The sequence below is a fragment of the Phalaenopsis equestris genome, unplaced genomic scaffold, assembly GCF_001263595.1.
Source record: "Phalaenopsis equestris unplaced genomic scaffold, ASM126359v1 Scaffold001123, whole genome shotgun sequence".
Lineage (NCBI taxonomy): Eukaryota > Viridiplantae > Streptophyta > Magnoliopsida > Asparagales > Orchidaceae > Phalaenopsis > Phalaenopsis equestris.
Genome location: NW_018165562.1, coordinates 72,164 through 86,797, shown reverse-complemented (window position 1 = coordinate 86,797; position 14,634 = coordinate 72,164). Strand labels below are relative to the sequence as shown.

The 14,634-nt window shown below is 33.5% G+C and overlaps 1 protein-coding gene across 1 annotated transcript; it reads right to left on the bottom strand.

Annotated features, from left to right (window-relative positions):
- Nucleotides 1-2,539: 2,539 nt before the first annotated feature.
- On the bottom strand, nt 2,540-13,740 carry LOC110033291 (protein EDS1B-like). The gene is made up of 3 exons (XM_020737218.1): nt 13,267-13,740; nt 8,544-9,341; nt 2,540-3,631 (listed from the first exon to the last, which is right to left on the bottom strand). The coding sequence occupies exons 1-3, from the start codon at nt 13,600-13,602 to the stop codon at nt 2,894-2,896; spliced, it is 1,872 nt and encodes a 623-aa protein (XP_020592877.1). The 5' UTR covers nt 13,603-13,740; the 3' UTR covers nt 2,540-2,893.
- Nucleotides 13,741-14,634: the final 894 nt, after the last annotated feature.

The window sequence follows — 14,634 nt, the reverse complement described above, 5'->3', positions numbered from 1 at the left end:
TAACCCAGAAATAACCTGAAAATAACTCAGGATAACCTCCGCTGCACATAGAGCTGCGTCAAGAGTCCCCACAAAAAAATTAGACGTTTTTGTTTAGGGTTTCGTGAAAATGGATTGAAGAGATTGCTCCCTGGTTTAGCGATTTTTGAGAAGTAAACATTGTTTTTTGTTGAAATAAAAATGGATTTTTTTAGGGTTTGTTTTGTTAAAGGCGAGATTTTTTGGGAAAAAAATGTATTGAAAGTAAGTGCAGTCTCAATGCAATTATCCATAATCAATTTTATGTTCTTCTTAGTCAGCCAGTGGTCAGCCAGTAATATGTCACCATGTAGGTTATATTGGACCCAGCTAAAAAAAAAATTAAAGTGAAACTGTGGAGGTTATTTGTGAGGGTTGTTGAGGGATTATTGAGGGGTTATTGAGGCATAACATCTGCGGTTCCACTCCAATAACCTCTGTGATTCCATTTCAATAACCCATTACATTAACACACGCAATAACCCCCCGATAACCTTCACGGTTTCACGTCAATAGTCACACAATAACCTCCACGTGGCGGAATATTACTGAAAGTCCGCACTCAAAGCTACGTACGTACTTCGTATGAAAAAATTTCATGAAGTCTTTCGTGTGGTCAGAGTCTTCACAGTGAAATTCTTACCATGGGTATAGAAAATCTTCTCTTATAAGTTGAGGGCATTTACATACGTGCCACCCAATTCTTAACGAATCTACACATCCAACATCTAAATTTTTCTTTTTTAAAAAAGTTAAATAGTAGTGTTTTTAAACTTACCATTTATCTTCTTAATGTGTTGACTAATCTTTCTGAGCGTCATTTGTTGTGTTTAAAGAAATGAGTTCTAGTCATTCTGCTGCGATGTCGGGCGCACACCGAAATGCCCAAGTTTATTGTGCATGCTGATTGTCATGCGTTACATACATACAACTAAACAGGGTAAAAAAAAAGGAAGAATGTTTGATTGTTCCTTGAAAAATCGAATATTTGGTGATTGTCCATTTTTCCAATGGATCTATGAAGACGCACCAATAGTTACATTTTATATCTTCTATGTGAGCATGACGATATGGCTAGAAGGTGCAATGATACGGTTAGAAAGAATTTTCAGGCCGTATGATTTCATTTGAAGATGTTGGTTAGAGCGACCGTGTACATTTGAAGCTCTATAGTTTATATATATATAGTTCATAAAATATTTAACTAATATTCCCTTGGTGCATGTCAAACGAGTCCCAACCTAAACACGAATAGGCTCATCAAAATTGTCTCTGTGATTCAGAAACGCTCGTGCAATCCGTTTTGCGAAACTAAGTTTCGATGAAAATTTTCTACATTAGCAAAAATTCAATGCAAATGAGACTTCAAACACAAATCCACATAAAAAGGTCGGAGAATCACAGTCGCACTCATCACATGCCTTCCCAAACATGATGACGAACACGACAACACTCAACACTCACAAAATGCAAAAACAAGCACAAAGGTGGACCAGAATGATCACGGGCAACAAAACCAATCGTTGCTCTAGATCTACATCGTGTAAATAATGCACCAATCGGACATGATCTAAGCCATCGAGGTCAATGACAATCACAATCGACATGACCTTACAGTACAAGACTCGGAAGAAGACTTACAATGAAAAGAGCTCAACAATTTTATAGAACAACAATAACAATAACAAGCCTTTATCCCACTAAGCTCAACGCATTTGCATTAAAAAAAAAATTGTGCCATAATATTCTGACTCAACCTTGATTATAATGAATTGGACAAGTAAAATGTATGAACCGGTCTACAGGAGATTATTTCAGTCCCAAAGCCTATAAAATTGCAAATTCAGTCCCTAGACACTTTTAAAATGGGCTAAAATACTCTTCACAGAGTACTTTTCAACCCAAATTTAAAGAATTTGAGGACTAATTTGACATTTAACAAACTCTCGGATTAACATAATCTCATGCAAAGAGTATTAAGGACTATTTTAGCACATTACTACTATAGTCATAGTACTCTTTTGCAAGAAACATAATATGGAAACCAAAACAAGAAAACGGGGCCATCAAGAGAAGAGCGATTATAACTATAACAAGGAAATATTGCCCCACTATATCTTTTTATTAGAAAAAGAGACTTCAATATATATATATGCACATAAATTAAGTAAAGCACAACTAAACCACAAAACTATACAAAGCCACTAAAATCTATGTAGGCATTTACATACATACCACCCATTCGTATCTATTTACATATCTAACATCTATACTTTCATCTTTTACATTTAAACCATCCAAATCTTTCATATCACATCAAAAATACCATCCTTTTAACTTCTAAGAAAGGGCGAAATACAACTTTTTTATGCATAAATAAGGTCATAAAAATTGAAGTTTTAAGTGTTAGATATGTAAACACACAAGAATTTGATCGTAAGCATATAAATCTTCCTTATATCTTAGATGAAAAAAATGGCAAAATAATCCCCTAATTTTTTGCAGTTTTGTCTCAGAGTCTAAAAAAAAACATCATTTTAGTCCCAGACTTCTTTATGGGGTTAAAGTAATCCTTTTTGGGACTACTACGGCTGATATTAAAAGAGTACAAACTACTTCGATGCTTTTACGGACTCTGAGACTAAAAAAACCCCATGTAAACAACAAAATATTACGAGTCCAGACGGATGACGGACATGCTGACGATGACATGGATCGCACCACGCCAACACACGGCATAGTGCGATTTACACCGCGATCCGCACGTTTGATTGATCGGATGTAATATTTGCTCATGTAAATAATCAAGAAACTATTTCGACACTTTACTCTATCATAAACATACTCACAGATCAAATTCAATCCACGCAGAGAATCATTTGCACGGCTTCTCATGGCATCTCATCAACCCAGCAATGCATGAGTCCAACTGATGCTGCTCAGGCAAGAAATTCTTCCACCATTGAACAAAACTGGAGCCATGAACCAAAACATCTCTACCCAATCTATCCTCACTCATCCACTTCAGCACCTCCCTTTCCAGCTCCACCACCTTCTCTTCAACCACTTCGTATCCTCCACCATTATTCCCATCACTGCACAGATCCTCAACCCTAGCCCAGAAACAACTTTCGGAGCTCTCCCCCGCCGCCATTCTCTGATACTGTTCGACCCACCTCTGCACGCATCTGTAGCGCTTCGGACGTCCATTTTCCACATAGGGTCCCGTATCTTCGTTCTTCGCATGCCTGTAGTAATTGGCGATATCCAAGGGTTCGACGAGGTTCCTGTAAGTGGTTCCCAGGCTCACCCACTCCGAGCGACTTTCGAATTCGTCTGGAAGATCAGATCGTCTGAGCATGTCGAGAATCTCGTCCCAGAGGCCGGCGAGTTCCAGTCTCTTCACATTGGCGGCGAAGTCGTCGGGATCTCGGTGCAGCTTGAATGCGTCGTAGTAACCTAAGCCGCGCATTTCGCATGTTGCGCGGTAGCCATTGATGTGATGAAGAGCATCTTGGATCTTGCAGAAGTTGGCGTCGAGCTTTACCTGGTTCTTTTGTTTGCGGTTATGTAACTCGCCTGCTGCGCGAAGACGCAGCCTGGCTTCGACATTCTGGAATGGGAAGATATAAACTGAGAAGAATTCTGAATTGGGAAATTTGCATATGCAGCACACAATTCTTATGTATTTACACATCTCACCCCTAAGCAATCATATTTGCATATATAAGATTTTGGTGCTATAAACCTTTGTATGAAGATGTGCACTTCACTTTAACAAAGTGGGAAATTTGCATATGTATTTACACATCTCACAGCTAAACTATCATATTTACATGCATAAGATTCTGATTTGCTTATGTTGCACACATTTCTTATGTATTTACACATCACACCGCTAAACTATCATATTTACATACCATAGATTTTGGTGCTTTAAACCTATATATGCAAATGTGTAATTCACTTTTAGAAAATGATAATAGTACCATTTTTTTTAATTTCACGAATCCTGTAAATTCAGATTTATTAAATCCAGAAGAGTTAAATCCACGAAGATGTTTGATATTATTTAAGTTAAATATAGTTAAAACCCTTCATATGAGAAAAATTTTCATCAAATCCGTTAAATCCACCTATGCATCAGTTTTAAGAAAATCGGGATTTACGTTAAAGAGTAGAAGAACATAGATTTAGCGAAGTTTTGGATTTAACTTGTTATTTGCGTTTGGCAGGATTTATGTCAAATATTAATATAAATCTTGTTAAAAGTGTGCTACCAAACATGCCCTTTAAGTGGAAAAATTATTGTATACGGACACCGCATGCAGATTAAGTGGAAAAATTATTGTATACGGACACAGCATGCAGAGATACATGCGGTGTCCGATCCTGACCGTAGATCACGGTGATCTACGGTGAGAATGTATTTCGGTGATTCCCACTTACCTTTTTTTTTTTTAAATTTAGGTGGGGCCCACCGCTGACCCTAGATCATCGTGATCTACGGTCAGGATCGGACACCGTATGTATACAAAAATTTTTCCTAGGTTAGATTGTGATAATTTTTCCTTTAAGTGACATTAAGGATATCACCTAAACTATCATATTTACATAAATAAAATTTTGGTGTTTGAAATCTATGCATAAAATGGTGTAATACATTTACTTTTAAAAAGTGGTGATAGTGCTTTATGTGATATTAAATATGTGACATCTAAGTGTGTAAATATGAAAGTTTACATGTGAGTTATGTAAATACATAAGCTTTGTATGAAAATGACACTTCTGATTTTTGTTATATCATAATTGCAACAAATCTAATATGATAGTAAATCTCTGACAGAAAATGGAATTTTAAGAAAAGACTATCTTACTAAACTATATTCCGAAGTCATTCTAGAAAACTTCTTTAAAGTGGATACTAATTTTGAAACTAAAGGCATACAAAGGTTAGAAAAAAGAAAATAAAGTTCAAAAGAAAAATCCGATCATTTCACTTTATCTCGCCAAGTACCTTTAGTTTACCCCTTAACCTTTTTCACCCATCCTTTCTATGCTCTTTATGCTAATTATATTTACTTTACGGGTGCATAACTTATCATTTAGAGTCTATTTGAGATAGCTTTGCGTTTCAGGCCGCCACTATAGTTCTGCTTGGATAACTGCTTTCTTGCTAGTTTCAAAAATTTATGTGATGGTAGTTGCTTTTTTTTCAACCCGGCCCGTTAAAACCGTAGCTGTAAGAAAGTCATCTTATTTTTTTGAAAAACTTTATATATTTATAATTCCCACCACAGCTTTCTAAGAAGTTGTTCTCCTACATAGTTTTACAACCACCTTTTTAAAAAATTATAGTCATCCCAAATAGACCCTAAAGTCTAAATGTTCAACCAATTAATAGGATATTTTTCACAACCATTTTATAACAATACATGCCATGACATAGTCACTCTAATATCGAGATTTCATTCTTCTAAATTTTTTAACGCATTAATCTTGATATTTTAATTTCTACGACAACTTAGTTTTTATTGAACGTTTTTTTTTATGGAGATTCATATCCATATAAGATAGCAATCTAATTATTGTTTTATAGTATTTTTCTTCGAGTCATTGAGATAATGGGCAGGTCTCGAATAATGATTAACTTACTTCAATTTTAAAGTTCTTAGGTAGAGGACATGGAAGGTATCTCTGCAAATATATAGTAAAGATTATGCACATCAATCCATCCCTAGACACCACATTAAAAGGAATTTCATAGACAAGGTGTAATCATTATAATATCATTATTCTTTCCCTCATGTTTTGAGATAATCTTAAGAGAAAGTAATGTAATAAGCTCGTGATTTAGTCGTCTTGTGAAGGATGCCATTTTAGAATCATTTTGAACCAGACCCTTGATTCTCAACTTTTTTTTAAATAATGGCAAAACAGTTTCAGTGGATTAACTTTTAATTCTTCCTACTTCAGCCATCAGCTCCGCAACACCCAGCCATATTCAGCTGTGGCCACAAATTCCTACATCATCAAGAGATTCTGCTAAGGGAAATTTGACAAGATGCTAAGATCCCATTAGTAGATTCTAAGATGCCTAAAATCCCAAGGAATGTGATCCTTTTAGTAGGATCCTATTGAAGCAATTCTATATTGTGATTCTTGTGATAATCGGTGAATACCCATCAAAATCTTGTCAGTAGTAAGAACAAATCATCAGCCGATCGACAACCACAACAACAACAAAACCTTTATCCCACTAAGTGGGGTCGGCTACGTGAAGCCTTTTTCTCCAGAAGGGGAAAGGGCGCAACAAGAGGACTTCCCAGGAGGTCGTCCTAGTATTACTCTCGCCAACGCACGTATAACTGCAGGGTTCTGATGGGATCAAGTGCACTACTGCCGATCAAATTGTCAAATTTTTTTTTTCTTTTCCTATTGTTAGATCAATCTAAAGATCTTCGGTTAGCTAAATTTGTTGCCCTTAATATATATAGTAAAGTTTGCTTCATAGAGTCATAAAGTTTAATTATGGATATCATTTATTCTTGAAGATTGAATAACTTTATAAAATCCTTGATATCCTCTTAAGTATTAATAATTGTTTAAGAATCATTAACACAGTATTCCAAATTTTCCCAAAACTAGCATTGCTAAACTTAGATTTAACTAACTACAAGATTGACTCAATTGAGAATCGACGGTTAATTGATTCGAGTTGGTGTGATATTGAAACACAATCTTTGAACTATCAAAAAGAGGGAAAACTCTCCAACTAACAAGCCATACCAATGGATGACTCATAATTACATAGAATTTTCATTCATCTCCCCTTGGTCACTTTTCAAACCCCAACCCCTCGAGCCAAAATAAAAAAAGACACCTATATTTTTTTTTTACTATCAAAAACAAAGAAAATTAACCAATTAATATCACATATCAGATGGATAACTCATAATCACGTTGATTTTTCATTAGGCTCCTCTTGATGACAATTCACATCCCCTCGTTCCTTCAATAACATGTGAACTGGCTCAGCCGACATGCTTCACAATGAACATGGAAACTCCCGTTATTATATTCAAAAGATTCTCTAATCATGTGATCATCCATCATTGGCCAAATTCTCAAGATCCAACAATGTTTTCAATAAGATCACTAAGGCCTACAAGACCAAGATAATGAAGTACCCAAATCTCATTATGATTGTTGAGCTCAAGAGAGCCAAGTAAAATAGAAATAAAAGTGTAGAGGTTTATCACAAAACAAAGTTCTTTTATATCTTTTTATTTTTCAATTTTTACATTTCAATAAAAAAATATTGATTCAAAAATACACAATATTTAATATGATATCATTCAAATTAGTTAATTCCTGAATTATGAACCAATAAAGGAAATAATTCGATCATCAATGAAAATTAAATGGCATTGACATTGGCACAACTCTCAAATTGTAATAGGTATCTCAAATCATCCTGGATATTTAGCTCCATGATTCTTCAAAACCAGCTCATCTTAACTCTAATTTAAACTGCTCTATATTGTACTTGATAATTCTCCTTTACTTTAGCTCTTCTATAAGAATAACTTTTATTGAGAATGTCAATTGAATAGTTTCTTAAAAGAAGCATTTTCATCTTTCTAATATTGTCATTTTCATATAAATGTTTTTACTTCTTTACTTGTAATGCATTGAATTTAGTCAAAATCACTAAATCCATTTTCTTTTGCTTGCTATCTAAGAAATTACACATTTCTCCATTAATGCCATGCTTACTACATAAAGAATCAAAGTTAAATATAAGTATGAGTAACTCATCAACCAATTTTACAGCACTTAACATGGAAGGAGTCACAACAATGACATAAACAACAAAATTTGCAAACCCTAAACCCTAAATAGTTCGGTAAATACTTCAAGTCCCTAGCAATTACATGAAAATAGATCAAATATCTTTCTCAATACCAACTAATTATTTACTTCTACAATTAAATAAAACTAGCCTTTTTTTTAGTTGAAAGGATAATAAAAAAATTAAATATTTTCGCATTGTGCTTTTGACGCAGTGGCATGTTAGCTTACAGCATTAAAAAAGGAAAAATATAATTGATCTTTAATTCACTGCTGCAAAAACAAAGACAACTAATAGAATTACTTAAAATCCAAAATCATAAAAGCAGTACAGCTAAGAATAAAAAAGGCCACTTACTCACATAGCACACAATTTTAATGTATTTACATATCTCAAACCTAAATTTTTATATTTACACGCATAGCACTCAAGTCTTTCATATCACATCAGAAATAGCACTATTACCACTTTTTAAAAGTCAAAAACACGTTTTCATCAATATGTTCAAAGCACCAAAGTGCCACGTCTGTAAATATGAAAGTTCAGGTGTGAGATAGGTAAATACATGAGAATTGTGTACTAGGTATGCAAATTTACCCAAAAAAAATAGGCACTATCCTTTTAACAAGCAATGCTATAACCTTAACCAATTAGAGAAAGCAATACTTACCAGTCCAAGCTCTTCAAAATTTACCCCAAATGCCTGCTTGTCATTGCTGAGGGCATCATTAATGGATAATGGAATTTTCTCTAAGAAATCCACATCAACAAAATTTTGCAGCTCTGACAACTCTTTCACTTTCGTATCATACCGAAGATGCTCCTTAAGATTACTGTAAGCAACCTCTGTCGCTTCCTCTTCAGGATTCAGTTGAAGACAATAAAACAACAGATGTAAGATAGCATCCGAGTTCTTAAAGTTAATCAGTCGCCCATTTCGGGTGAAGAAACAGTATGTTCCAAATGGTCTGTAGGGAGAAAGCTTGACAAATGCAGATAAGGACCCAAACAATGGGTTTTTTGCACATCCCATGGATAAACAGGCCCTATGACAGGAAAGCAAATATGAATTTCTCAATACAGTGCTGTAGAAGAATGTCACTATCTGAGAGTTACCAATGGTATCAAGGCTGAAATGCAGAGATTTAGAACATAAAATTTGCAGAAAGTTCTGAAGTTCTTCTTTAAAAGATGCCAGGGGGGTTAATGTAATTCGTGGAATAATATCTAATGGCATCACAAAATGAAAGAAATGGCGCGACCACCCTTCCCGTTGGAGAGAATGGCGAAAGACCTCATTGCCAACAAGTGGAGACCCGAAAGTCAAACAGAACGGAAGTACTGGACTGGTATTGTCGGATTTGGCATGCAGCTCAAAGAGCCAGACTGTAGCGAGGACTGCCATGGCTCCTCCAAAAGAATGGCCAGTAAAAACTATCTGCTTCTTCTCAGATATAGCCCTGTGAACCTGAGAGTCAAAAACAACGAGTTTATGCTAACCATGCATTCATCTTAAAGAAAAGGAAGGAATGTTTACATAAATAACACTCAATGCCTATGTATTTACATGAGTTTATGCTAACCAAGCATTCATCTTAAGGAAAACGAATATTTACATAAATAACACTCAATGCCTATGTATTTACATATCTAACAGTAAAATTTTAATTTTTACATATATCCCAACTTTCGTATGCATGAAAATGTATAATTTTCCTTTAAAGGTTACAAGAGTGGCATTGTTGATGCGAATGTGATATGAATGTGATATGAAAGATTTGGGTAGTATAAATGTAACGAATGTGATATGAAAGATTTGGGTGGTATAAATGGAAAAAAACAAAGTTTAGATGTTAAATCTACAAATAGCTTAGAAATAGGTGGTGTGTATGCAAATGCTCTTAAAAAAAATACCGAAGAGAACCTCAACAGTAACTGCATTAATACTAGAAAGTTAATAATACAATTAGTTTTTCATTATAATAGTAAATGAGGAGTTTAATTAACTCTCCTTTTTTTATTTCATTTAGAAAAATTTTATACAGAGATTTTTTTTTTCCTGTGCCTGCAACTATTTAAGAGAATAAAGAGAATATTGCATTGTTACATTTGAGGTTCCTTGTCTAAGATTCCCTTCTATTTGCTCTTCTTATCACTTCCACTTCTAATTGCATTGATTATGATACTAAGAGTTCTAGGCTGAGGTTGGGTTATAGGAAAGTGCAGGATATTACACAATTGAGAAAATTTACATAAAGATTGTCTATTTGAAGCCCTTAGATGCAAAATTTCCATTTTTAGCTATATTTCCTAAAATATTGACGTTTGTGCTTTCTTCATGGATACAAACAGACGTGACTCACAGGATAAGAATGCAAACTATAACAAGGAGTCAAAAAGTGACTTTTTGAGCTAAGTAAAGTTGCCTTTTAAGCAAATTTTAAAGAAAACTATGTTGCAAGGTCAGATCTTTAATATTCGCTTCGCAACCATCAATTTTTTCCCCTGCACAGTATGTTTTGGATATGTTGTTCCCTTAGCTTTGCTTTTCTATGTTTCGAGACTTTTTTTTTTCATAGAATAAGTTTCATCAATTTCGTCTTCAACCAATCATCTATCCTAAAATCCACATTATAATGAGCAAAAAGAGAGAGTTTTCATTATCATTTAAGGTATAAAATAAGATAACTCCATTACAAAATTAACCTCTCTTAATTTTTTTTTGAAATTTTTATTCTTTTGGTGGGAAGAAAAATTACTCTATTTAAAGGCTAAAAACATAAAAAAAGGGCAAGTTATATCTATATAATCTATCAAAATCTACTTCAAGATTATATGCATACAATACATAGCTTTAAGTAATGCATTGTAATTAATATCAAAAATCCATATGAAAAAAACACAAACACTCAGCTCAAAATATTTAATAGATTTAAATCAAATTTAATCTTAAATTTAAAAATTTAGTGAGAAAAAAGAGAATGTCTCTTTTTTTTTTTAACTTCAAAATGAAAGAACGAGGGATCCATTTCAAAATAGATCTCTGTAATTTTCTATTCATTCGACAGGAAGAGATTTTCTAAAGGTTAAAACAATGAAGAAAAAAAAATTAATAAGCCTAATATATCTGATATAGTATAATTTAAATGCTATGCTCTCTTTTTATTAAGCCATTCTCTCCTTTATTAAAACAAAAAATCAAATTAAAAAAGGAATTTCACCTCTTGCTTACTAATAAGTATTTAATATAGCACTTTGATGTTTTAAACCTATGCTTGAAAATGTGTATTTGACATTTAAAAAGTGGTATTAGAGCTATTTTTTATGTGATATTAAGGAATTGAGTGTTATGTGTGTAAATATGAAAGTTTAGGTGTGAGATATGTAAATACATAACAATTTTGTGCTATGTATGTAAATGGCCCTTAATTAATTGAAGGGGCCCAATAAATGCTAATTAGTAAATTAATTAAATGCGGTAAACTAATTCCTTGGAATGCATGGGAGAACAAAAGGTATCTTTTATTGTAGTAATTTTACAAGACATTTATACACATACCACCCAATTCCTATGTATTTACATATCTTACGCCTAAACTTTACTTTTTACATTTATACCACCCAAATCTTTCATATCATATAAAAAATATCACTATTTTAAATTTTAAAAAGTGAAATACACCTTTTCATGCACGGGTAAGGTGACATATATGTAAAATTTGAAGTTTAGATGTTAGATGCGTAAATATACAGGAATTGAGTGGTATGTATGTAAATCTTCTTAATTTTAAACATTAGGTGCTATATGATACTTCCAAAAAAAGATTAATAATCTTTTATTCTCCCATCTATTACATGGAATTACTTTGTTATTACAACAAAATAAAGCATTGCAAAAAGAAAGAAAGATACATAATAAACTTTAAGAAGATAAAATTGATAAATTATCATATGATTTAAAAAATATAAAAAATTAAAAAAAAAACAATTTAAGTAATAATTATTTTAAGCCTTTATTTAATTCATTCAATTAATCCTATAACTAATATTTAATTGGTTTCTTAAACTAACTAATGCCTTAAATGGTGCTTGATTCAGCCACAACCTAATGAGATAATCAAATAAATACATCCCTAACTTTCTAAATGCATGTAAGAGCTCATGTGCTTTCATTAGTGTTTCACATACATCTTAGATTAACTTATCCCTTAGTGATTTGTTAATCAATGTTTAGTAATAATCCAATTCGATTAGATTCATTCAATTAATTCTATAACTATTATTTAATTGGTTTCTTAAACTAATTAATCCCTTAAATGGTGCGTGAGTCAGCCACAAGCTAATGAGATAATCAAATAAATACATCCCTAACTTTCTAAATGCATGTAAGAGCTCATGTGCTTTCATTAGTGTTTCACATACATCTTAGATTAACTTATCCCTTAGTGATTTGTTAATCAATGTTTAGTAATAATCCAATTCAATTAATTAATCATTTAAATTAATCCATAATCTACACTTTCTCGCACTCCTTTTCGCATGTTTTAACTCGATTATGCACTATACTCAATATAACTCACCATAGCACCTAGACCAAGATCTCCACTCATTACTATTCTAAGAGAACTCCTTAAGCAAAGAACAACCCTTGTGTGAGGAAACTTGCTTATTATGACATTCAATTTTGAATTCTAGACTTGAATTTCTAAATTTCATATATCAATTGAGTGGATCACTGGAAAAAAAAATCAATTTTTTTCTTGTCTTTCCACTTAAATTGTTTCTTCTCTTTTAAAATGAAAATTAAATCCAAAGCTCCGTTAAATCAAAATTTCTCATATTTTGTATCTATTTCTCGTGTTCCCTCTCTTTTACAATGTAAATCCGATTATAGAGTGAATTTACTCCGTCTTCGCTCGTGAGTTTAATCTCCATCACATAGGGATTGATAAATCTGAATTTACTAAATTTGATAAATCCTATTTAATATAAAACCAGGTTGCAGCCAAACACCGCCTAAATATATTAGATTTTGCAAATATTATAAATTTGACAAATTCATAATTTACTCAATAATGGAACAAGATGGGATTTCTCAGAGCAGTAAAAATTATAAGTCCTCAATATAGTTTTTAGCAAGAACTATGATAAATCTTGTTTTACGCCTCCCTGAAATTGGATGCCAACAGCCTCTATGAGCATTCAATAGCTTCCAACTACCACTCCATTCTTAAGTCCTAATCCCAAATCCATAATCTAGACCAATATTTCACAAACAAACCAACAAATTCTTATGAATTTATATATATAACACCCAGATTTCTACATTTTCTTATACAAAACCCTAATCTCTATTACTCAAAGAAAAAATAGTTTTCACTAAATCACGCTACCTCTGCTGGGAACCTTCCTTCCGCGAGAATTGTTTGAAAGGATCGGAGAAAAGCGAGATTAACCATGGCAGGAGCATTGTTCCAGAGGCTCCTAAGTGAAGGAAAGAGGGAGGCGTCGACAACAGATTCGCCGAACGAACTCCCGTGAAACGGATCGTCCGCTATCCAGTCGCCGGCGGACCACGACGCCCGGAAGGTGAAGACGGAGCACGGAGATGGATCGGTAAAGGAGCGGAGGAGGAAGGAGGAAGACGGAGAGGAGGAGTGCGCCCTCATTGAGAGGGCACAGCAACGCTCCACCATAATACCTTCCAATGGATTCCAGTCTTGCTTCATCTTCGTTTAGGGTTAAGTTCTGCTCCGCTTCCACGACCTCTTCCTTCGTGTTCTGTGGAATGGGGATGCGGTTGCAGGGAAAATTCGAAGATGGAGGGCCTTCTCAGCTGTTGGAGCCAGTAGAGTGGACTCAACGGCGGCTTCCTGTTGGTAGTCAGTCAATGGAACAAATGATCATTTGCATTTATACCACCCAATTCCTACATATTGACTTACTACACCCCTAATCTGTTTTATTTTTACATTTATACCACCTAAATATTTCACATCAGGGCTTTCAAATTACCTCAAAGCTGGTTAATTGCTCAAAAGTTGATTCAAATTTTGGCTTGAATCGAAATAAAAGAGCAGAGTTATGACCCAAAATTTTGGATCGAATTGTTTTTCAAGCCATACACGAATGGGCTCGAACCGACATGATAGATTTGTACATTTTTTATTTATAAAAATTATATAGATAATGTTAAGTAAAATTGAATATAACGATTTATGAGCTGATTTCGAGCCAGAACGAATCCAAATAACTCAGGTTGAGCCACTTAGTTTCAATTATGAGCTGAATCGAATCGAGCTGATTATGAGTTGAAATGGGTGCACATAACTCAATTTAAGCGGGCTAGGTTTGATTTCAATTTCAAACTTGCTCGGCTCAAAATAAAATACTACGAGCCAGAAGTTGATTTCAAGCCGAACTAAAGAAATTCGAACCAATTTTGAGCAAACCTCGACTCAGCTCGAAATCAGATTGTTAATAGCCCTAACATCGCACAAAAAAAATACTTCTATTTCTCTATTTTATTTTTTAAAAGAAAAGTGAAACACAGTATTTACCAATATATCTAATAAAATAGTACATTATAGGCATATTATTAAATTTCTAATATCTAAAATTTAATACTTAATATATATTTCCTTAGATTATTTACTTAATATATTTTAAGCATTGACTAATACACTCCTTGAAATTGCAAGGGAAAAACCATTAAAAATTATATATATATATATATATATATATATATATTTATTTGGTGA

What these genes read in the sequence shown, in the direction of transcription:
- LOC110033291 (XM_020737218.1), bottom strand. Translation starts at nt 13,602, where the DNA reads ATGAAGCAAGACTGGAATCCATTGGAAGGTATTATGGTGGAGCGTTGC. An exon ending in AAGGAAGGTTCCCAGCAGAG is followed by an intron (nt 9,342 to 13,266) that starts GTAGCGTGATTT and finishes TTTGACTCTCAG; the next exon opens with GTTCACAGGGCTATATCTGA. An exon ending in ATTTTGAAGAGCTTGGACTG is followed by an intron (nt 3,632 to 8,543) that starts GTAAGTATTGCT and finishes TTCCCATTCCAG; the next exon opens with AATGTCGAAGCCAGGCTGCG.